At 37.0% G+C, this 22,864-nt stretch overlaps 1 protein-coding gene across 4 annotated transcripts in view; it reads left to right on the top strand.

Moving 5' to 3' along the window:
• Positions 1-21,163, top strand: part of PHKA1 (phosphorylase kinase regulatory subunit alpha 1) — a 137,145-nt gene extending 115,982 nt beyond the window's left edge. For 2 of the 4 annotated variants that reach the window (XM_057537816.1, XM_057537813.1), the window contains 11 exons: positions 29-185; positions 660-739; positions 1,952-2,030; positions 2,171-2,300; positions 4,805-4,906; positions 5,832-5,947; positions 6,077-6,124; positions 13,043-13,213; positions 15,376-15,429; positions 17,120-17,320; positions 18,525-21,163. In XM_057537816.1, the coding sequence (XP_057393799.1) occupies positions 29-185; positions 660-739; positions 1,952-2,030; positions 2,171-2,300; positions 4,805-4,906; positions 5,832-5,947; positions 6,077-6,124; positions 13,043-13,213; positions 15,376-15,429; positions 17,120-17,320; positions 18,525-18,698 (1,312 nt within the window). In that variant the 3' untranslated portion in view covers positions 18,699-21,163. The remainder of the gene's footprint in view (positions 1-28; positions 186-659; positions 740-1,951; positions 2,031-2,170; positions 2,301-4,804; positions 4,907-5,831; positions 5,948-6,076; positions 6,125-13,042; positions 13,214-15,375; positions 15,430-17,119; positions 17,321-18,524) is intronic. The other 2 variants (XM_057537814.1, XM_057537815.1) reach the window with 2 other exon arrangements.
• The last annotated feature ends 1,701 nt before the right edge of the window (positions 21,164-22,864 follow it).

Genomic DNA, 22,864 nt, shown 5'->3' with positions numbered 1-22,864 from the left:
TAATGTAGACCTGCCTTTAACATTCCAGAGGACCTGACTGGGACACTGGATTGTATGATGAAGGGAGTGCAACAGTCAGAGAGCTGCTTACTGAGCTCTATAGCAAAGTTGGAGAAATTCGTCACTGGGGCCTGATCCGATACATCTCTGGAATCTTAAGGAAGAAGGTGGAAGCACTCGATGAGGTACTATAAATTCTTCTTGAATTTATACCAAATCTAAATGGAGGTGCTTTTTAAAAATTGGTTTCTACAGTTGTTTCTTAAGGCAGTCACCACAGCATCTAACCATTTAAGATGTTGTTTTTCCCACATAACATTTCTGATTATCAGGTAGCTTTTTTTGTTTATGAATGTCAAATATATAATACTGAAGCATATAAACTGTAGACTTATAGAGGTGTTATAAACTATGAGAATTCTAGGTCTTAAGAATGAATTTATACTAGGCCAGAAGTTCCTACCTTTTAGGAGATAAAAATACTTCATTGTTCCTTCCTAGAAATCCCTCTTTTCTGATCTTCATCGCATTTCCTGAGGAAAAGATTGATGTGTCATTAAGTTAAGGGGGAGCAAAGGTTTCTAGGCTGAAAAGAGAAAATTTCGTGGAAATGTGAGGTGTTATGGAAAGGATAATACTATTATACTATTTATTCCTAGGCCTGCACAGACCTTCTCTCCCACCAGAAACATTTGACAGTGGGACTCCCTCCAGAACCTCGAGAGAAGACCATCTCTGCGTTAGTATGGTTTTTGTTTGGGTTTGATCAAGCTTCTCTGAGACTTTAAGGAGCTGTGTGGACTGACTGCAATTCTCTTGTCCTAATCTATAAATGGATGATAATGTCCTACGTGTGTGAGCTTCTATCAGGGACAGTCGATGTGAGAATGTTGGTAGTGATAGGACATGAGTAAATGAAAGAGAAGGTTCACAGGGAGTAGTACTCAAATGTATTTTGCTCTTTTGGGGTTTTTTTGTTTGTTTGTTTTTACTTATTGGCTTTACCAAACGTTTTATTCAAAAAACAAACAAACAGGGCAACTGGGATTAGCCCCCACTCTAGACTTTGTTCCAGGCCTCTCTCCTTGGCTTATAGATGGCTGTTTTTTCCTTATGTCTCTTCACATTTCTTCTCTCTCTGTGTGTCTCTGTGTCCAAATTTCTCACTTATACAAGACACCAGTCATATTAGATTAGGGCCCACCCAATTACCTCACTTTAGCTTACCTCTGTAAAGACCCCATCTCCAAATAAGGTCACACTCTGAGATACTAGGGATTAGGATTTCAACATAGGAACTTAGAGGGAACACAGTTCAATCCATAACACCTTACTCCTGGCAAACAGAACCTTTTATTACAAATCAGATCAATTTTGTGGCTACTGTGGGCAATCCAAAAGGAGATGGCATGCCCCATGCCCCCAGAGTGCTTAGTATCAACAGAAGAGTCAGAAGTGTAGGAGGGTGTGTATGCGTGTGTGTGTGTGTGTGTGTGTGTGTGTGTGTGTGTGTGTGTGTAAACTGATGAAACTATAAAAATCAGTATAACTCTATAAGGTGTGATTGTAAAGTAATAAAATGGCTTCCAAAAGGCACAGCTTAGATTTAGTTTACTACTTTTTAGCCATAATAGTTACTTGTCAAGTGTTAAGAATTAACCATGAAAGACTGGTCTGGAAGGACGTCATGCGGTGACTTTTAAATACAATTTGGAAGGAGAAGGGCAATCCAGGCTTAGAGACGGGAGAGCAGAGCTCTCCTGAGTTGATATGGGCCAGAGTGCTTTGGGGAGGCAGTGAACTTTGAAGACTGAAAGAACCAGAATGCTACCAGTAATGATGAGATGTTGAGACACTGACTTGGACTTGGGAGGAACTTTTTTATTTTCTCAATAAATTTAGCTTTAAGTAGTTGCAGAATTTTGTCTTTCTTCACCGTCCTCTTCCTTAGACCTCTGCCCTATGAAGTACTCACTCAGCTGATAGATGAAGCCAGTGAAGGGGACATGAGCATTTCAATTCTTACACAGGTGAGCAGAATTATAAAGCCTAATCTGATGATTGATATTTAAAAGTTTGCTTTCAATTGATCTGGCAATTTCTGAAGACCACAAAATAAGCCTTGTGAGATCTAGGGCATAATTTTTGTCTATATTCATTCCATGCACAGGAAATAATGGTATATCTAGCCATGTATATGCGAACTCAGCCTGGCCTCTTTGCTGAAATGTTTCGACTTCGAATTGGTCTGATCATACAAGTTATGGCAACAGAACTGGCCCACTCCCTTCGATGCTCAGGTATTCAATTAAGTAACTGTTTGAGGCAGAATTCACTTTTAATAGAGTTCTATTGAGTTTTGAATCAGGAGGGAAAGGAAGCTAAAAGATTTTTATCAGTAGCTCAGAAGCTGCATATAGCAGTCTTGTTCCCATGTTAGTCAGTCTCTATACAAGTCAAGGGACTGCTATGACAAGTTTATATATTAGTTGTCAACTTCAAAATTCACCTCCTAGGGGCTCTGCACTCCCAATGACATTCCTACTAACTCCTAGAGTGATCCGAGACATATATCAAACTAAGTGTGACAGACTGGGTTCGATTCTGATTCAGGCATGACCACCTCTGGCTGTCAGATTGAGTCACCACATCAGTTTGATTATAGTGTCAGTATTCTGTCTAGTCAACATCATGATCAAATAAAGGAAGGCAATATTTCTATTCATATTTATCTGACAAGACTCTTTTTGATATTAGCTATAGGTATATTTGGCAAGGTAGCAGTTTTAGTTAGAAGAATAGATGGGGCCTTTGGAAGCTCTAGCACAGAATTATGGGGGGACCCCATGGCATGACTATTTTTTCCTTCGGTATTTGATTTCAACAAGAATGGCAAAGTAATAGAGATAGAGATTGAATACAAAGATAAAATCACAGTTGCAAAACTCAATTTTAGCCATTGTTTCAGTTAAATTTCCCCAAAAGGCTTTTAATTGAGCTGTTAGCAAGTAGCTAAATTTATTGCTTTGAATCTAACCTAAATTACATGAGATAATGTATATTTAAATAACCCTTTAAAGGAATAAAGCTAATGATTATTTTATACCTACCATATGCCAGACACTGTACTTTTTGCTTTATATTTACATATATTATCTCATTTAATCCTTACAACAACCAACTGGAGAAGGTATTTTTATCTCACTTTTACTGATTGTAAAAGGAATTGAAACTCAACAAACTATTGGATGTAAAATAGGCTCAAGGATGTATTGTACAACACGGGGAATATAGCCAATATTTTGTAATAACTGTAAATGGAAAGTAACCTTTAAAATTGTATAAAAATTTTAAATAAAGCTAATGAGCAGTTTTTAAAAAATGAAACTCAGAAAGGTTAATAACTTGCCCAAAGTTACATAACTGGTAAATAGTGAAATTTGAGTCCAAGTCTGCCTGATTCCAAATGATCGCCAGTTCAGCACATTGTTATAAGATTACATGTATATATATATATTTTTTTTTCTCAAGCTTTGGTATCAAGTGATGTTTTATGAGAGTCTGATTATTCAATAATAAACCTCAAGAAGGGATAAATCCCCAAACATTCTTCACTTTTCCTTAATTGCCCATTACAGATATTTTTTTTCTTGTGGATTCATCAAACCATGGCTATTTATTTCTTCTAGGATAAAGTCAAGATCCCTGGGTCTGATATTCAAGACCCTCAACAGTCTGGCCTCTACCTCCCACTTCAACAGTACTTCCCACTAATTTTATCAGTCCCCATCCTTGGAGATTGATGTCTCCTCTTATTTCCAAAGCATTTATTGTCTATACCTCTCATTTGGCACTTAGTATAGCCATGCCATGTTTTACTGTTGTTTATCTTGTTTACATGTCCAGTCTCTCCCAAATAGTTGGTCAGCCTCACAAGGTCAAGTACCATGTCATACCTGTTTGTACTAACATTGCTTAAAATCATGACCTACATGTAGTAAACTCATAATAGGTGTCTGATGTTGATGAACAAATTCAAGTTATCTTCTCAATATTCTTCATCATTTCATAGATTCATATCTATTCTCTTTTTAAATCCCCATATTTCCAGATGGAAAGAAGTTTTGATTATTTTAGCCCATCTTCATAGATACAATCATTGCTTTCTCCGACTGGTTTCCAGTTCCATTGTGCTCCTTTCATTCTTCCCACTTTCAAATAAAGATTCTACTGAGTATCCTAATGATGTGGAAGAGGGGTGAAGAAGAAGTCAAGGGCCTAGTTAATCCATAAACTGGATCATCAGTCCTTAAATTATTAAGAATCTGTTGGAGGATGAATGCCTAGGCAGTATGGTGCTGGAAATTTATTTTTTTTAACATCTTTATTGGAGTATAATTGCTTTACAATGTTGTGTTAGTTTCTGCTGTATAACAAAGTGAATCAGCTATATGTATACATATATCCGCATATCCGCTCCATCTTGTGTCTCCCTCCCACCCTCCCTATCCCACACCTCTAAGTGGTCACAAAGCACCGAGCTGATCTCCCTGTGCTATGCGGCTGCTTCCCATTAGCTATCTATTTTACATTCAGTACTGTATATATGTCAGTGCTACTCTCTCACTTCGTCCCAGCTTACCCTTCCCTCTCCCCGTGTCCTCAAGTCCATTCTCTACGTCTGCGTTTTTTCTTCCAATCAAGTGACTCAGAAATTCTAAGCAAGAAAGGAAATAGAGAAAAAATAGGGTGAGAGTGGCAGGTCAATTAGAAATCCCTCTGTTCTAACATTTCTGCTGAGTAGCTGAGGAAGCCACAGATGGCCTGATGAGTCTCAGTCCTTCAGCCATGAAGAACCTCCTGCATCACATTCTCAGTGGCAAGGAGTTTGGCGTGGAACGAAGCGGTAAGGTTGAATCACTGCATTTCTATTTCAGAATGTTTGTTTTAAATGTCTCATTGATTTTAAAGTGGTTTTCTTTTATCAGAGGAACTTTTCTCCCAAATAAATAGGACCCCAGTATATGAAAGTTAAAACCAAAGCTGTCTTCTGGAACAAGATTTGGAAACCACTGTGTGTCTTTTTTTCCCTTAAATGATATGTCAATTAAGTAGATTACTAGCATATTTTGTTTTGGACTGTTTTATACATTCCCTTACATTATCTTAAGACTCTACTTTAGGACAACTAGCAACCTGTATCATCTGAAACTTTCTTGTATTCCAGTTGGCAATAATTCAGTAGCACTTATAGTGGGGTGTGTGTGTGTGTGTGTGTGTGTGTGTGTGTGTGTGTGTGTGTAGCTGCTACAGTGCACCTGATATATCCTTTCACTTTTAAATTCAAATACATTTAGGGGTCTATCACAAATTAACCTTACACCTGCACTTGGTGGTTTGGTAGTGGTATTTGATATCAAGTACCTAAAACATCAGAGCAAATGAAAAGAGTTATCTCTCATGCTTAACTTTTAGACTTAAAATAAATAAATACATAATGTCAGATGGATGGATTCTAGACCTTAGAGTGTTATAAAGCAGTGTTCCTCAAGCCTTACTGTTCATAAGAATCACCTGGGTATCTTGCTAAACTGCAGGCTTTAATTCAGTAGGTCTAGAGTTGGGCCTAAAATTCTAACAAGCTTCTAGGTGAAGCTAATGCTGCAGGCCTGTGGACCACACTTTGAATAGCAAGGTTTAGTTGGTTGTTTGGTTTTTATTATTATTAACATAAAAGGAGGACATACATCTAAGTCTTTTAAATGTGGTGGAGAAAAAAATTTGAACCTGATTATCGTCCCTCTTTCTCTTTAATCTGTCATGCTATATAGTTCGTCCCACTGATTCAAATATCAGCCCTGCTATTTCTATCCGTGAGATTGGTGCTGTTGGAGCAACCAAACCAGAGCGAACTGGGATTATGCAGTTAAAAAGTGAGATAAAGCGGGTAAGATACTACTTGGGAACTGAGCTGGGATACTTTCATATTTAAGAACATTCTTTTGGACTCAGACTTTGTTAAGATCATGTATTTTGTTTCATATTCTGAGTTTAATTTGAGCCATTTATTTTTCAGGTGGACTTTCGTAGACTGTCTATCTCAACTGAGAGTCAGGTGAAACAAGTAGGGATCCTTTAACATAGATTAACCTGTATTTCTATAAAACATGCATGAGCTTATGGCTTTTTTACAAATAAGATAAGCCACATAGTAGCTTGTTTGATTCTCCTTTTTAGCAATCTTTCTGTAGATAGCTTTCGTTTTTCTGGACCAAACTATCTTGCTGATTTTAAGAGGAAAGTAACTGTTTCTGATAGCAAGAAATTGAAACCTTGAATTCCTCTTGTTAGGATTAATACATAATTTTGGAATTAATTTTCTTTATGAAAGTAGACTTACATTTCTTACTTTTAAGAACCAGACTAGGTAAGGGCTTTTTTAAACATCTATTTTCACTTATTGTCCAGAAATTAGATTTTTATCACTGTCATGATAGAGGTATATGAAAGGTGTTGTGAACACATAGAGGAAAAACATATAAATCAATCTGGGAGTTGGTGGGAGTCACCAAACATCATACTGTAGGCTGTCACTAATTTTTTCCTTGAAGATGAGAATAGATGAGTTATTGTGTTATACAAAGAAATAATTAACACAAACTTCCGTAGTGTTTTTCAAAACTCTGGGAAATGGTGTGATTTCAAAGTCTTTTAATGAAAAGCTTAAAACTACTCCTTCTACTTTCAAAATAGAAAGCTTATGCTAGCTTACGATATTAAAACACGTCCAGAAGAGGAAAGGCAAAATGGGAATTTTGCTTGTTTGTGTGCTTGCGTATCTGTTTGTTTTAGGAGTCAGAAACCATTTAGGAAAATAAAGAGCCAATGCTTGATGTTTAATTTGAAGTAAACTTAATTTAGATATACCTATCAGATACCCTTTTACATTTATATTATGCAAGTACAAGACCAGAATGGAATAAGAAAGGGCCTTGTGATAGAAAAGTGTTCACTTTACAGGTTTTTTCCTAGACAATTTGGATAATCTGAACATTTTCCTATCTGAAAGGTTAAAGAACTACATTTCATACTGAAGAGTTAAAGTGATGTTCCTGGTAAACAGTCCTTGTTTTGGTTGAGAGTGATTGGCTAAATACTTCATGGTTGTTTATAGTCACAGAGTATTACTTACAAGTTCATTATATATTTAGAACTTGAAGTCCATGTTCCCAGCTAGATTAGTATGATATTAAGGACTTGACCTACCCACCCAGCTATATCATTTAATTTTTTTTACACATACACTACCTATAGGACTTTAAGAAAGCCAAAATCATTAGGACTGTAATTTAGAGGATTGAGAGCTCTAAATTTTCATTACTTTCTTTCTTCTAAATACTGATTTCCCCCCTCACCTGCCTGTCTGGTATTTTGTATTGTTCTAAGCCCTTTTCTCTGCCACTCACCAATGCCCTCTTTTCTGATTATAGAAAAAATACTTGTAAGGTAGTTTTATTTATTTTACCCTTTACCATGACTTCTAGAGTCAGACTATTTCATCAGCTTTTTTAATGATAACATGCTGGCTAGTTACTTGAATAGTCTATAATTTTACTCTACTAATAACTTTTAAAAACACATAATGTTTGCCTTGCCTCATCCCTTTTAAAAATTTATTTTCTCAAATATTTTTCATAGCCCAATGGTGGTCATCCCCTGGGTGTAGATTTGATGTCACTGTTTTTTCTGGTAACTGCTGTTATCTTGTATTATATGACAATCTGATTGACTGAAAAAAATGAATCAAAAAGTAAAATTTATACTTATAAATCAACTTCATGCAGAGTGATATCTTTCCATTTCTTTTCCAAAGAGGCAGGTGAGGGGGTTCAACTCCAACCTCTTTTCCATTTCAGAAGACAAAATTCAATTTAATAAGTATTTATTTGTTAAGTATCTGTTCAGTCATTTATTCTTTCAACTATTAAAATTAATTAAATGCTTGCTATGTGCCAGGCACTGGAAAGCATCGGTATCCGCTGGGAACTTGTTAGAGATGTAAAATATTGGTTCCCATCCTAGGCCTACTGAATCAGAAAGACTGAGGTGAGGCCCAGCAATCTGTGTTTTAATAAGCTTTCTGGGTGATTCTGATGCACTTTTAAGTTTGAAAACCACTGGGTTACCTATTCTTATTGTTTATTCATTTGTAAATATTAATTGAGTGCCAATTTTGTGCCAGGCACTGGAAATACAGTAGTGAACAAAACAGATGTGGTCCTTGCCCTCATGATGCTTACAGTTTAGGAAGACTGATCTCTGATTTAGTTTCCTTGGTTTAAATCAATGACCCATAATGGCCTATGATTTCAGATTTCTTAGGCTGAAGAGATTAAGGCCAGATGACAACCAAACAAAAAATGGAAAACTATTGGAAACAATATTAGTATTTCTATTGACTTTAACCAAGTATATACCCTGTAATGAATTAGTGTAGTATGACTTGGCCAACTTTGTCATATCTACATTAATAAAGGAAGACAGAGGCACAGAGGAGGAGTTAATCTAAAAGCTCAGAACTATTGATATTTGGTTTTGGAAAACAGTCTGAATAGCCTTTGTGGTTTGACTCCACTCTCAGCAGCCTAGGATCTTGATGGTAGAGACGAAGACAATGGAGATAAATCAGATGGAGTTCATCTACTTGGTACATCAGTGTGATAGTCACTGGCCAATAGAAATGCCTTAGGGCACTTTTCTCTTTGACATAGCAGTGGTGATATAGTCATTTGATCCAAATTAAAATGTAAGAAGTTCTTTTCTCAGAAAATATTTCTATTACCTTCTTTTTATTTTATATTTATTTCTGAATCTAAACTGTCAAAGAAACACTTTCCCCAATGTATTTTGTCCTTTACTTTTGTAAGTTTTATGTTGTAGCATGTACCAATACTTCATTCCTTTATATTGCTGAACAATACCTTACTGTATTGATATACACCACATTTTATTTATCCATTCATCAGTTGATGAACATCTGGGTTGTTTCTGGTTTTTGGCTGTTATGAATAACGCTGCTATGAACCTTCATGTACAAGTTTTTGTGTGGACATATGTTTTTATTTCTCTTGGATATACATCTAGAAGAAGTGCTGGGTCATTTGGTAACAATGTTTAGCATGAGGAACTGCCAAATTGTTTTTCAAAGGGGACTGTACCATTTTACATTCCCACTGGCAATGTCTGAGGGTTCCAATTTCTTCATATCCACACCAATCCTTGCTATTGTCCATCTTTTTGATTCTAGCCATTTTAGTGGGTATGAAGTGGTATCTCATTGTGGTTTTGATTTGCATTTCCCTAATGGCTTATGATATTAAACATCTTTTCATGTGCCAATTGACTATTTGTCTATCTTCTTTTGGAGAAATGTCCATTCAGATCCTTTGCCCATTTGTTAATTGGGTTATTTGTCTTTTTATTGTTGAGTTGTAAAGATTCTTTATATATTCTGGATACAGGTCCCTAAAGGTTCTTTATGTATTCTGGATACAAGTCCCTTATCAGATATGTGATTGGCACATAGTTTTTCCCATTCTATGTGTTGCTTTTCACTTTTTTTTTTTTCTCTGAAGAATATCAACCACGGAATTTACTTTCTTGATAGTGTCATTTGAAGAACAGAAGTTTTTAGTTCGGGTGAAGTCCAATTCATCTAATTTTTCTTTTAGTGTCCTATCTAAGAAGGCTTTGCCTAGCCCAAGGTCACAAAGATTTATTCCTATTTTTTAAGAGTTTTATAGTTTTAGCTCTTACAATTAGGTCTATAATTATGTTTATGGGTCCCCAAGACCACCTCTCGGGTTCAGTGATTCACTAGGAGGACTCACAGGACTAAGCATACTCAAAGCTATGACTTATTACAGCAAATGAATACAAAGCAAAATCAGCAAAGGGAAAATGTGCATTGGACAAAGTCCAGGAAAAACAGGCACCAGCTTCCAGAGTGCTCTCCCAGTGAAGTCATACAGGATGCAATTCCCCGTGCAATGAGTTGTGACAACATGTATGAAATATTGCCAACCAGGGAAGCTCATTTAAGACTCAGCACCCAGGGTTTTTACTGGGGGCTGGTCACATAAACAGCCTCTGTCTGGCATGTACCAAAACTCTAGACTCCCAGAGGGAAATCAAATGTTCAACATAAACCATAGTGTTTCCACAAACAGTTTAGGCACAATAAGCCACTGTTAATCAATTCTGAGAATGGTGGAAACCCTCCCAAAATCCAGCTTTCCAAATGCCAACCAAGGGCCAATCTTATAATCAGGCCTTTCCAAGAATAGCATTTCTGGCCTGCTATGTTAACTCTTTTTTGCACAGTAACCCATTTGGACTTAATTTTTGTGTATGGTGTGTAGTAGGGGGTCCAACTTCATTCTTTTGAATGTGACTATCCAGTTGTTCCAGCACTATCTCTTAGACAGAAGACTATCTTTCCTCCGTTTACTTTTCTTGACACCCTTGTTAAAAACTGACAAAAATGCAGTGGTTTATTTCTGAACTCCCAATTTTATTTCACTGATCTACATGCCTAGCCTATGCCTGTATGGCGCAGCCTTTTGTTTTTTTTTTTTCCAGAGAAGGAAGGATTTATTACTTGCAGCAAGTAAGGAGAACACTTGTTTTCCCAAAGAAGTGTCTCTTGACACAGTCTTGATTACTGTAGCTTTATAATAAATTTTGAAGTTGGGAATTGTGAGTCCTCCAACTTTGATCTTTTTTAAGATTGTGTTAGCTATCATGGGTCCCTTGAATTTCCACATGAATGTTAGGATAAGCTTGTCAATTTCTGCAAAGAACCCAATGGGATTTTGATGAAGATTGTGTTCAATCTATAGATCAGTTTTGAGAGTATTACCATTTTAACAATATTAAGCCTTCTGATCCATGAAAATAGGATCTCTATTTATTTAGGTCTTTAATTTCTTTCAACAGGTTTTGTAGTTTTCAGAGTGTATGTTTTACACTTCTTTCGTTAAATTTATTCCAAAGTATTTTATTCTTTTTAATGCTGTCTTAAATGAAATTGTTTTCTTAATTTCATTTTCAGATTGTTGATTGCTACTGTTTAGAAATACAATTAATTTGTGTGTATATTGATCTTATATCGTGCAGCCTCACTGAACTCATTTATTAGTTCTAATTGTTTTATACTGAATTCCTTATATACAAGATCATGTCATCTGCAAATGACTTTCCACTCTGAATGACTTTTATTTTCTTTCTTAATAGCCCTGGATAGAGCCTCCAGTACAATACTGAATAGAAGTAGCAAGGTTGAACATCTTTGTCTTGTTCTGATCTTAGGAGGGAAAACATTCAGTCATCAACCATTCATTATGATGTCAACTGTGGGGTTTTTGTAGGTGCTCTCTATTAGATTTAGGAAGAACCCCTTTGTTCCCAGTTTGTTGAGTGTTTTTTATCATTGAAGGGGTATTAGAATTTATTAAATGCTTTTTCTGCATCTTTAGGATGATATGGGTTTTATCCTTTATTCTGTTGATACGGTGTATTACATTGATTGATGTCCAGATGTTAAAACAACCTTGAACTCCTGGAATAAATTCTACTTCATCATGTGTATTAAAAGGTGTATAATCTTTTTTATATGTTGCTGAATTTTTAGGTTTGCTAGTGTTTTGTTGAGGATCTTTGTATCTGTGTTCATAAGGGGTATTGATCTGTAGTTTTCTTGTGATGTCTTTGTCTGATTTTGGTGTAAGGCTAATACTGGCCTCATAGAATGAGTTGGGAAGTTCCTTCCTTTTCTCTTTTTTGGAAGTGTTTGTGAAGAAGTGATATTAATTCTTCTTCAGATGTTTGGTAGTATTAACCAGTGAAGCCACCTGTACCTGGACTTTTCTCTGTGAAAGTTTTGTAATTACTAGTTATATCTCTTTGTTATAAATCTATTCGGATTTTGTTTCTTCTGGAGTCCATTTGGATAGTTTGTGTCTTTGTAGGAACTTGTGGTTTTCATCTAAGTTATATATCAATAATTTGTTGACATGTGACTGCCAATGGTATGTCCTTACAATCCTTTCTATTTCTTTAAGGTTGGAAGTGATGTCCTCTCTTTCTATCCTGACTTTAATATATTTCCTTCTTTTTTATTTTTTGGGTATGTCTAGCTAAATATTTGTCAATTTTTTTGATGTTTATTTTCAAAGAAACAAATTTTTGGTTTCATTGATTTTTCTCTATTATTTTTGGTTATCCATTTTTCTTTCTGTACAGTTTTTGTTATTTTCTTCTCTTTGCTTTCAGTTTAGTTTGCTCTTCTTTTCTTCTTTTTTTCATTGTCTTAAGGTAGAAGGTTTGGTTATTGATTTGAGATCTTTCTTCTTTTTTAATACAAGCATTTATAAAATAAACTTCTCTTTAAGCACTGTTTTAGCTGCATCCCATAAGTTTTGGTTTGTTGTGTTTCCATTATCATTCATCTCAGAGTGTTTTCTAATTTTCCTTGTGATTTCTTTCTTAACCCACTGGTTATTTAGGGATGTGTTCTCTAATTTCCACATATTTGTAAATTTACCAAATTTCCTTTTGTTACTGATTTCTAATTTAATTTCATTGTAGTAAGATAATATACTTTGTGTCTTATTTCAATTCTTTTACATTGAGGCTTGTGTTATAGCCTATGGGAGCAACAAACCAAGCCATAGACCAGTTAGAAGTTTAACAGAAATAACCTGGCAAAGAGACAGTGAAGAACCTCCCATGTCATCAGTATTTTTATGGCTCTTCTTATGTATCACTAGATGCTTTCTAAAAGGATCATACCTGTTTACATTGCTGCTAGCTACTCATAAGTCTTCTAGCTTCACTATAACCTTTTTGTCTTGGGTGTTACACTTAATTTGTGGTTTATAATTCTGCTGAGTGTGTTTATTATTCATTGTGCTATAGTACTTTAATCATAGAAACAGAGATAACTCTTGATTTATGTTCTTTCCTCTACTTTTCTCCCAAGTCACCTGGAACCTCTATGAGTCCAAGTATTGGGTCCTTCCCTAGTGGATGTGGTCAACAGACATCTAAAGATAGTCGTCAAGGTCAATGGCAACGCCGAAGAAGGCTGGATGGAGCACTAAACAGAGTCCCAATTGGATTTTATCAAAAAGTATGGAAAGTTTTGCAGAAGGTGAGCATAATACACTGTAGATGTCTCTTTATTTCACACCCCCCCCATGAAATTATCAGTCTTCTTGTCTGAGATATGATATGACTATGATATCGCTGCAATTATATAAAAGTCATGCGCTCTTACGGATAAAACCTAGAAGAAAACATTAAAATGAAACAGTTGTTTTGTTATTTTGACATTACTGATAACTTAGTCTCTCTCCATAACTGTTACTGTTGCAGTATTTATAAATGAGATTTCAAAAATCATCACTTCTCTGCTTTTTGGCCATGGTTGGACATTGTGGGACATTGTGATACATTTACTGCTAATCGAATGTGGTGATAAAGACTCACTTTCTTTGTAGCTATTGTAGAGTAGAAATGTTATTTGTAGCAATGTGCTGTTAATAACAAATGTTACTACAGTAAAACAACTGTGGCATCTGGGAAGCTTTATGAGATGCTCTTACCTATTTTTTTTCTTGGATGAAAACTACTAAATAAATGCAGTCATAGTGATGCTGATAGTCCAAAGACTCTACTGGTGTGACCAATTTTTGTTTTTCTGTCAAAGGCCTAGTTTGCCAAAGACATTCAAGGGGACATCACACCATTATGATTGTGACAGATTTAGAAGGCCAAGAAGACTATTGTACTCATTCATAGATCTCATTCATAGTCTCATAGGTGCCACTTTTTGCTTCATTGCCCTTGGTAATGACCTGAAGAACACTTCAACCAGGACTTCAAAACCTTTAGTTACGTTTCTCCCCTTAGCACACTGATATTCTTCCAGGGACATAATCAGGTGATCCTTTGGAAAGGTGAAATTTGATTCCTCGAACTATCAACTCTGGCAATCTTCCTTTCAAAGAGTACCTATCAGTTATTTTCCTTCCATTTAACTGCTATAGCACAGTGGTAACAGATATGTGCTGTATCTCTCCAGCTCTGCCTGGCTTATGGCAATTCAGTTTCACAGACTACATGTAGTAGGTTCTCTTCTACCCAGATACCATGGAAAGTGTCTGTTCTTGTCATCAAAGAGTTTAATCCATAGTTATCTTCTTACATAGCAGCTATAATGCAAGGCCAAAAGTGTTATGATAAAAGTGCAAAACCAGAAGGCTGTGAGAATACAAGGGAAGGAACATTCAAGTCTGACTAGGAAAATTGGGTATTTTGTGGCAGAATCAAAGCATGAACTTGAAATCCTAATGTAAAGGGGAAAAACAAATGCCGTCTGTTTTTTTTTCATTCCATTCCTTTCATAGTATGAATGTAACATAATCACTCTGCACATATGTTTCAAGGCTGGTAATTCTCTGTACAAAGATTGTTATTTGGCATATGGAACATGGGATGGAAGTGTCTGGTAGGGTCGATAAACTTGTTGGATTGGAATATTTATCTGTGGTTTAATATATAATATTTTGATTTATTTAAAATCTAAAATGGCAAGTCATTAATTCCCACTGCTTTTTAATAATTGAATTGATGGTGGGGGGAAGATAGAATATCATTCGTTCATATAGTATTTCTTGAGCATCTGCCACACACTAGGCAATGTCCTAGGTGCTCACAGGAATACAACAGAAAACAAAACAGATGACAATCTCTGTCCTTATGGAACTTACATTCTACTAAGGAGAGACAATAAATAAGAAACATAATAAATAAGTAAACTATACAGAATGTTGAAAGATGACAAGTACTGTAGAGAAAGTAGAGCAAAGTGAGGGGATCAGGAGTGCTGATGGGGGATGCTTAACTAGAAAATATAACTATGCATGTCTGGTAAATGCATATCTTGAGTTTTTTCTCTTCAGCCTAAAAAAATCTTTCTGAAAGTCTATTTGTGATGGCTCTGGGACCTACCATGGTATCCTCCCAGATAGTCTCTGAATCTTTAGGGCTAGACTATCCCAGCAGGTAGATCTTCCCGACCCTTCCACTCCCCTAAGTAGAGGATGAACCTTGAGTTCCCTATAGTCCAACCCTGCTTCTTGCCACACAGTAAGCGCAACCCCTTGGCAAAGACCCGTGGGCTGCAGGGCCTTTCACTGGCCTGTGATTACTCAGCATCTACCCAGTGGAACACACTTAGAAATACTAAGTGTCTCCTTACAGTCTCCCAGTTGTCAGCATATCCTGGGTGATGTTTTTGCTGTTTTGCAGTGTCATGGACTTTCTGTGGAAGGTTTTGTTCTTCCTTCTTCAACCACTAGAGAGGTAAGATTCTGTGTCTTTCACATTTATGTGATTGATAGCTTGTCTGGCTAAAGTATTTCAGTGATCACTTTTCAAAATAACAAATCTATGTTTTTATAAATCAACTGAACAAGAAATGCATTGGAAGAAAGGAGAGAATGTTCTTAAAAATAGAATGGGAATATTAGAGAATAATTATGTATTACATTAATTATATAAAGGCAGTTTCTTTTAATGGTTGATTAAGTTAGGCTGATTTATGTGAGTGTTGCCAGAGTTAGAAATGGCAGATGAGATAGAAATCTAAGAATGAATGAATGAATGACTTCTCATGTCCCCAACCTGCTCATCCCTACCTTTCTCTACTAAGATGTTTGTAGACTATAAACCAGTGATCATAAACCAGTGGTCCTTAGCTCTAACTATATGTCACAGTAACCTGAGCTCCTATCTCCAATTCAGTGGATTAGACTCTCCAGGGATGGGGCATGAGCACCTGTACTTTAAAAAAAATCCTTAGAATAATTCTGATATATCACCATGGTTGGAAAACATTGCCATGAACCACAGACATAGATTAGGAGGTGCTTTTATATTTTGCTTTTTGCCCAATCACACTGAAATTATAAAGAAATAGCTTTTATACAAAATCAACAAAGGAGCTAGAATTGGGAAGCTGGGAATAGTAAGACTGGATAGTAGAAAATTCTCAAAAACTCTGGAGTTCTTGCAGATCATGGCTGCAAGGGTGGGTACAGAAAGCTAATGCTGTGTTTCAGGGCTCCACTCCTGCCTAGAAGCCTCTTCCCTAGTAAAGAACTCTGTGTCCTCTCTTGGTCTTCTCTCTGCCTTTAAGCAAGATTGAAATGTTAACAGAATTAATAATAATACATACCTGAATGTACCTTTAAGAGTCTGCAAAACACCTTTACACAGTCTTTAATTTGATCTTCAGCACAACTATGTGAGATAGCTAAGGAAGGGATTGTAGTTCCCAGTTCACAGATAAGCATACAAATTTAGAGAAGTGAATTGTCCAAGGTCATAGAACCAGTAACTGATGAAGACAGGACTTGAACCCAGGTCTTTAGACTCCAAATCTACATTGCCACCCTAAAGTATATACTTAATACAGTTTTACCAAAAATTAGTCCTCAATCCCCTTCACCCTAAAATAACTTTATATTTCTTCATGCCCTTTTTAATCTAACAGTATATAAATGTTTTACATAATCCTCATCATCACGTATATACAATTTTAGTTTCTACTTAGATTTTTCCTTTATCCACAGTCATCTTATTTATTCTTTTAATGATTCTATAGAAACTCATGAAGTTGCTGTACCATGATATGCCATTATTTACACATCCATTCCCATGTTTAGATTACCTCTAGTTTTCCACTTGTAACTAATGCTGCTATAAAACACTCTTGCACATAGGGCTTTTCTTCTCTCTTGAATTATTTCCTTAGGATGAACTTCCAGAAGGAGGATTATGGGTTAGAGGGCATTGATACTTTTATGACTCTTGTTATGCTTGCCAGATTGCCTTCAAAAAAAAGATTGAACCTATTTACTCACTCAATTACATTAAAGGAGACTGAAGCAGTGCTCTTGGCTACAGTATTTCTTCTGCCTTTCAGAATAGGTAATTGATGTCTCCTGCATGATGGGCTCTTAGGAAGTGATTTTCTTTTTCTCTATCACAGATGACTCCAGGCGAGATTAAATTCTCTGTTCACGTGGAGTCTGTCCTGAATCGTGTACCTCAGCCGGAGTACCGCCAGCTTCTGGTTGAAGCCATCCTTGTCCTCACCATGATGGCAGACATTGAAATTCATAGTATTGGAAGCATCATTGCTGTGGAAAAAATAGTGCATATTGCCAATGACTTGTTTCTTCAAGAACAGGTAGGCAAACCTGTTGTTTTCTCAAAGAGGAATGTCTGATACTAACCTGGCTGCATTCAGAGCTCTTCAAGAAGCCAAGGTCACTTTCTTGTGTCCTCTTCCTCATAGCTCTTTTCTAGGCCCCCTTCGTAGTGGCTCTGAGCTCTATCTGTAAAAGAAGTAAGCTGCGGGATGACCTCTGTCTTTTACCATGAGTTTTGTGGTTGTGTTACATGGTAAAGTTGCCTGGAACTCAGGAGACTTTTATGCTTTTCGTCATATTTCAGACTACTTTTATCACACTACTTTTTGTAGCGATAAGGACTTAATAAGAAACTATTGGGTGGTATATCCTTTCTGGACTATTAAGGAAAAGAAGATTTGATTTTGGTTTTGTTTTGGTTTTGCTTTTCTCTCTTACCTGTAGGAAAATATTAAAGTGAAACTTTTAATTCTACATTTCCTTATTTTCTTAATAAATCTTATTGCAGGAAATTAAGCACATTTGAAAAATGCAAACTATTGAAAGCTTTCCAAAGGTTTCCTAGATTAAGAGTAGGAACACATAAAGTGAAGGACATGCACTGCTGTAAATAGAACAGTCTCCAAAACATGTAATCAGTGTTTCATTCTCTTAGGCCCTGGGGGGGAATGCAAAGGAAATTAAAAGTTTCTCTAGGACTTTTCAAGGATTTTCTAGGACAGTCCTAATTTTAAATATTCTGATTGCTCTTAGTTCGTTGTAGCAGAAAATGTGATCCCTTTTAGGCATAGACTCTAGATTGGAAAGCTTGAGGTCTATTTGAATTAAGTCGACTTAGATAGAAATAATGATGAAATGCAAGATAAAATAATACATGCTGAAATCAGTGGTACTAGAAGGATTCAGACCAAAGTCCCTCTAGGGTGATTTGTAAGTATTAACATTTGACTCTTTAACAAACACAACTCTAATTACCTATTATATTTAACTTTCAAAAATTCGAAACAATTAATGCTTTAAAAATAATTTCATGTGATTTTAGGCTCTAGTGAAAAATGCATATATAGAAACTCATAGTCACCATTTTGTGCATAACCCTGATCCCTTCCTGTCTAAACAGCCTAAGATCCAACTAGTTGGTGATGGGGAGGAGGCTCTGAGTTATTCTAATCAGGACTTTAATTAGTAGGATTAGTAATTTTTCCTTTCCCCTGTGTTCTCCCACCCTTAAAAACCAAACAGAAAACCCTCGGCGCAGATGATACCATGTTGGCAAAGGATCCTGCATCTGGCATCTGTACTCTTCTGTATGACAGTGCACCCAGTGGCAGGTTTGGCACCATGACCTACCTCTCCAAGGCAGCTGCCACCTACGTGCAGGAGTTCCTGCCTCACAGCATCTGTGCCATGCAGTGAGGCCTCTAGGCCCTGGCTGCTGGGAGCCTTTTGACAGCTGGCTCCTGCCTCATTGTGCATGGAACTGAAATGTGATGGCCTGATCACTCCCAACCGTGCCCCTTTCCAACCCATCCCTCCCAAGAAGAGCGAACTTTTCTGATAAACTAACTGGTGTAGAAGATGTGAACCCTTGCCTGGAGGCATCTGCTCACCCAGGCTTTTCAGTGCGGGCCTTAGTTCTTTCATGGTTCATAAAAGTTTGCATGTGTTTTTATTCTCTAGATCTGTTACAAACTTAGTTTTCTAACTCCTGTTTGGGGAGCAGGTGTTCATAATAACTTATTCCTAAAGTTTGATTTTTCTTATGTTTGGTTCATTGTGTGAATGAGTGGTGGGTGCTTTGGAACATTATTTCAAGTGAGTAAACCCTAAATTGTTGGACTTTATGCTGCTATAAATTGGAAATATCTATCCTAAGTGCCTTTTCTTGGGAAAAGAGTACCAGATCATGGTTTTCTTCTTTACTCACATGCTGCCTCACACTGAATGATGAACTCCTTTCTGTGCAGAACTTACTGTCTCTGCTTTTGCCTTCTCTATATCGGCACACATAATTCTTACTCTCCCTTTGGTGAAATATCAAAAAAATGCAAGTGCAGTGTGTATATTTAAGGATTTCAGTATTAACACTTAAAATCACATTTTATGAAGATTGCTGGTACTCAAAGATGTATTTGTAGTAGAAAATGCAGAATAACCCAGAGAAATGGAGCCAGGAGCCCAATTCCAGAAAGGAGGGGGGCAGAAGAGAAGATGTCTGGGTAGAGTCTTACACCTAGGGAACAGAGAAGGAATTAGAGATGGGTTAGTGCCCTGAAGAGAGCCTTGTACACTAATCCATGGCTCTGAAGAGTGGGCCAGCACACAACACAGAGAATAATCGAAGCCTCTGTCTTTGGCGAACAGGAATATAGCAGTCCAGTCTATAGCTGCTTTACTGAGCACTCTTTCTTTGTGCTCACCTGGTCTCTGTCTCACTCACCTATTCACTCTCTATAGCATCCATCCCCTCTAACTCCCTGCCCTCCTATCTACTTTTAAACTCATTCACTTACATTTTTACTTCCTGATTCTAGTGTTCATATCTATGTATATCTTGATATCTGCAGGCATGTATCTGTCTCTCGTAAACACCTGCATTTGTATGTGTGTCTAAGCATACGTGGGAATTTTTCTGAATGTTAAGTAGTTTTGACATGTCTGTATATCTATCTTTATCTACATTTGACAAACTGAGTTAAGTATGTAAATATGAGTGTTGTGTGTGGGAGAGGGGTGTGACTATGGCCTTAGGCTGACACACAAAAGATAGTGGAGAATTCCTTGAGTCCTCTTTCCTAGTCTCATGTTTAGGTAGCCCAAAGAAGAATGCTTCTCCTAACTTTCTGTCTTAGTCAGTTCCAGGCCACTATAACAAAATACCATAGACAGGGTGGCTTAAAGAACAAACATTTATTTCTCACAGTTCTGAAGGCTGAGAGATATAAGATCAAAGTACCAGCAGATTCAGTGTCTGGTGAGGGCCCTCTTTCTGGTTTGTAGATAGCTGCCTTCTTGCTGTATCCTCACATGGCACAGAGAGAGTCAGCTCTCGGCTCTTCCTCTTTTTCTCAGGGCACTAATCCTACCATGGGGACTCTACCTGATTACCTCCCAAAGGCTCCCACCTCCAAATACCTTCACATTGGGGATTAAGGCTTCAAGATATGAATTTTGGAGGGATGCGAACATTCAGTCCATAGCATTTTCCTTTTCCTGTCAAGACTCTACTAATTTCCCTGTTTGCACTCAGATAACTTCCTACTTCAATCCCCTATTTTCCTTCAGATTTTTTCAGGTTTTTCTCCAAGAATGGGGATGGGGGACTCTCTAAATAATTGTAACAGAACCAGTGACAATATTATGAGTACACATGAATAAATGAGCATAGTAGGGTGATAGAAAACAGATAGTGGAAACATAGAAAGGATGGCCAAACTTTTCAGTACCTCTTTTATAGGAAATGGAAACACACAGTAAGTAGCTTTCTGATTACGTGATTTTCTGGTCACATATAAAGAAAATTTACACCCTGTTCTGAAACTATCTTTTCACTAGCTGCAAATGTACCCCAGCCACAGAGAGTACATCTGGAGTGGCACAGTTGAAAGCCACCACTCCCTCCCACACAGATTTACCTGAACTGACCCTGATGGCTACATTTCTCTGGGTTTATGAAATTATCTATCACTATGCTTCCCATACACAGCTACTTCACTTTTAAAGCAACTGTTTAGAAAACTTGATTCATATTTTGTTCATTTTAAGCATGTGGTACTAAAAAAACAACATTGGACACTTTTTAAGCACTTATGTTTTGAAAATAGAATAAAAAATTAGAATTTCCAATTAAATCATGTCTGGTGCCAGTGTGCAAAACTTTATATGTGTTTCTGTGATTGGAGTTTATTTCATGGCTCTATTTTACATACTCTAATTATGCAGTACAGTCAAAGCTCATAATTGGGTCAAAGTAGAATAATATTAATACATAAATCATATATTATACATTATATAATATGGTATGTAATATATGTAAAGAAATGCAGTTTTATCATTCAAGTGCATGACTGCTCAAACTAGGCTCACTGAATTCAAACTAGCTTATTGACATCTCGGGAACCTGTTCTGATGAATGAATAAGACTAATTTTTGGTCAGCATTATAATTGTGTGCAGGTGGTGCTCCTGCACAACTGGAGGGTACCTAAAAACAGTTCGTTCTCCTAAGTGTTATAAATATTCGGCAGAATCTTGTTCTGCTACTCATTAGCCTTTTGTGTAACAAGAGAGGGTTTATCCAGCAAGGATGAACAGTCTCTGCAGTACCATCCTGGTTAATTAGGTTATACTACATTCTGAGAATTTTATGCAGCTGATGGGTCCAAAGTTATTCTTACTCTGACCCTTTTCTACTTACCAAATACCTAGTACCTGTACTAATGCAATGGAGATAAATATAGTGTCTTCCACATTTAGTCTTCATTTCCTATTAAACTTGAGTGACCTTAGGTCTTGGTTTGCCCAGGACAGTCCCCGTTTATGCCTGTTGTCCTGGCATAATTATTAATAGCACTCTCTGTCACTCAAAAGTGTCCCAGTTTGAATGGTATGGTCACCCTCTATTTAGCAGAAGTCTGATTTCTTTTAAGGCTAGGCCTAAAAGCAAAGGACCTGTTCTCAAACCAGTAACAGTACTCTTGCAGTAGCGGTATGTGAGTGAGGATAACAATGGGGTGGAGACTTTCCCCCAAATTAAGGAATATTTGGCATAATAGCTCTTAAAACAAATGATAATCAATATTTGAGTGCTTACCAAATGCCAGACATTGTTATACAGGCACTTGGTATGGACCATCTTATTCTGTTTTCACAGTCACCATGTGAGTTAGTTACTGTTGTAATCCCCATCTTCCATATGAGGGAACTGAGGCGCTAAGCATTATAAGCAAATTGTTGAAAATCAGACAGCCAGAAAGTGGTAGAGCTGGGATCTGAGCCCAAGCAGTTTGACTCTATAGAGTTCACATTCTCAACAATGACACTCTCCAAGGAAAAGACATTAGGAAGTGATGTGAAAACAAGGGTCAGTTGGTTCACTACAGTTGAGATATCAGTGGGCATATTGTAAAATGCACAAAGAAGGTGGCCAGAGGGGCGGTGACTTCTTAATGTGTTTGCTTTCCGTTCTGCCTGCTTCTGCCAGCAAGTGAAGGCAGAGGAGATCATCAAAAGAAGTGGCATAGCCCATCCTGACTTTGCTGGTTCAAAAACTACCTTTAGCAAAAATGGCTAAGGAAAGTGAGGCCAGGAACTTGTCCAGGGTCACCACACTAGTAAACTTTGGAGCCAAGATTCAACCTATTTCCTCTGACTTCAAGTCCTCTGACTGCAAATCTGGTGCTTTGAGAAAGGTTTTCTTCCCAAGTTAAGGATCATATGGGTATTAAGCTTGTGGCAAGTTGAGGTTGGGACCTGTGGCATGGTTTGTGCTCTATCTTAATCATGAATAAGTGTGCAGCCTCCCTGTGGGATTTGCTGTTGCAGATCCTTGTGCAACAATTTATCTTTTTCCATAGTTGAATC

Source organism: Balaenoptera acutorostrata, chromosome X, assembly GCF_949987535.1.
Source record: "Balaenoptera acutorostrata chromosome X, mBalAcu1.1, whole genome shotgun sequence".
Lineage (NCBI taxonomy): Eukaryota > Metazoa > Chordata > Mammalia > Artiodactyla > Balaenopteridae > Balaenoptera > Balaenoptera acutorostrata.
This window is presented reverse-complemented; position numbering and strand designations above follow the sequence as displayed.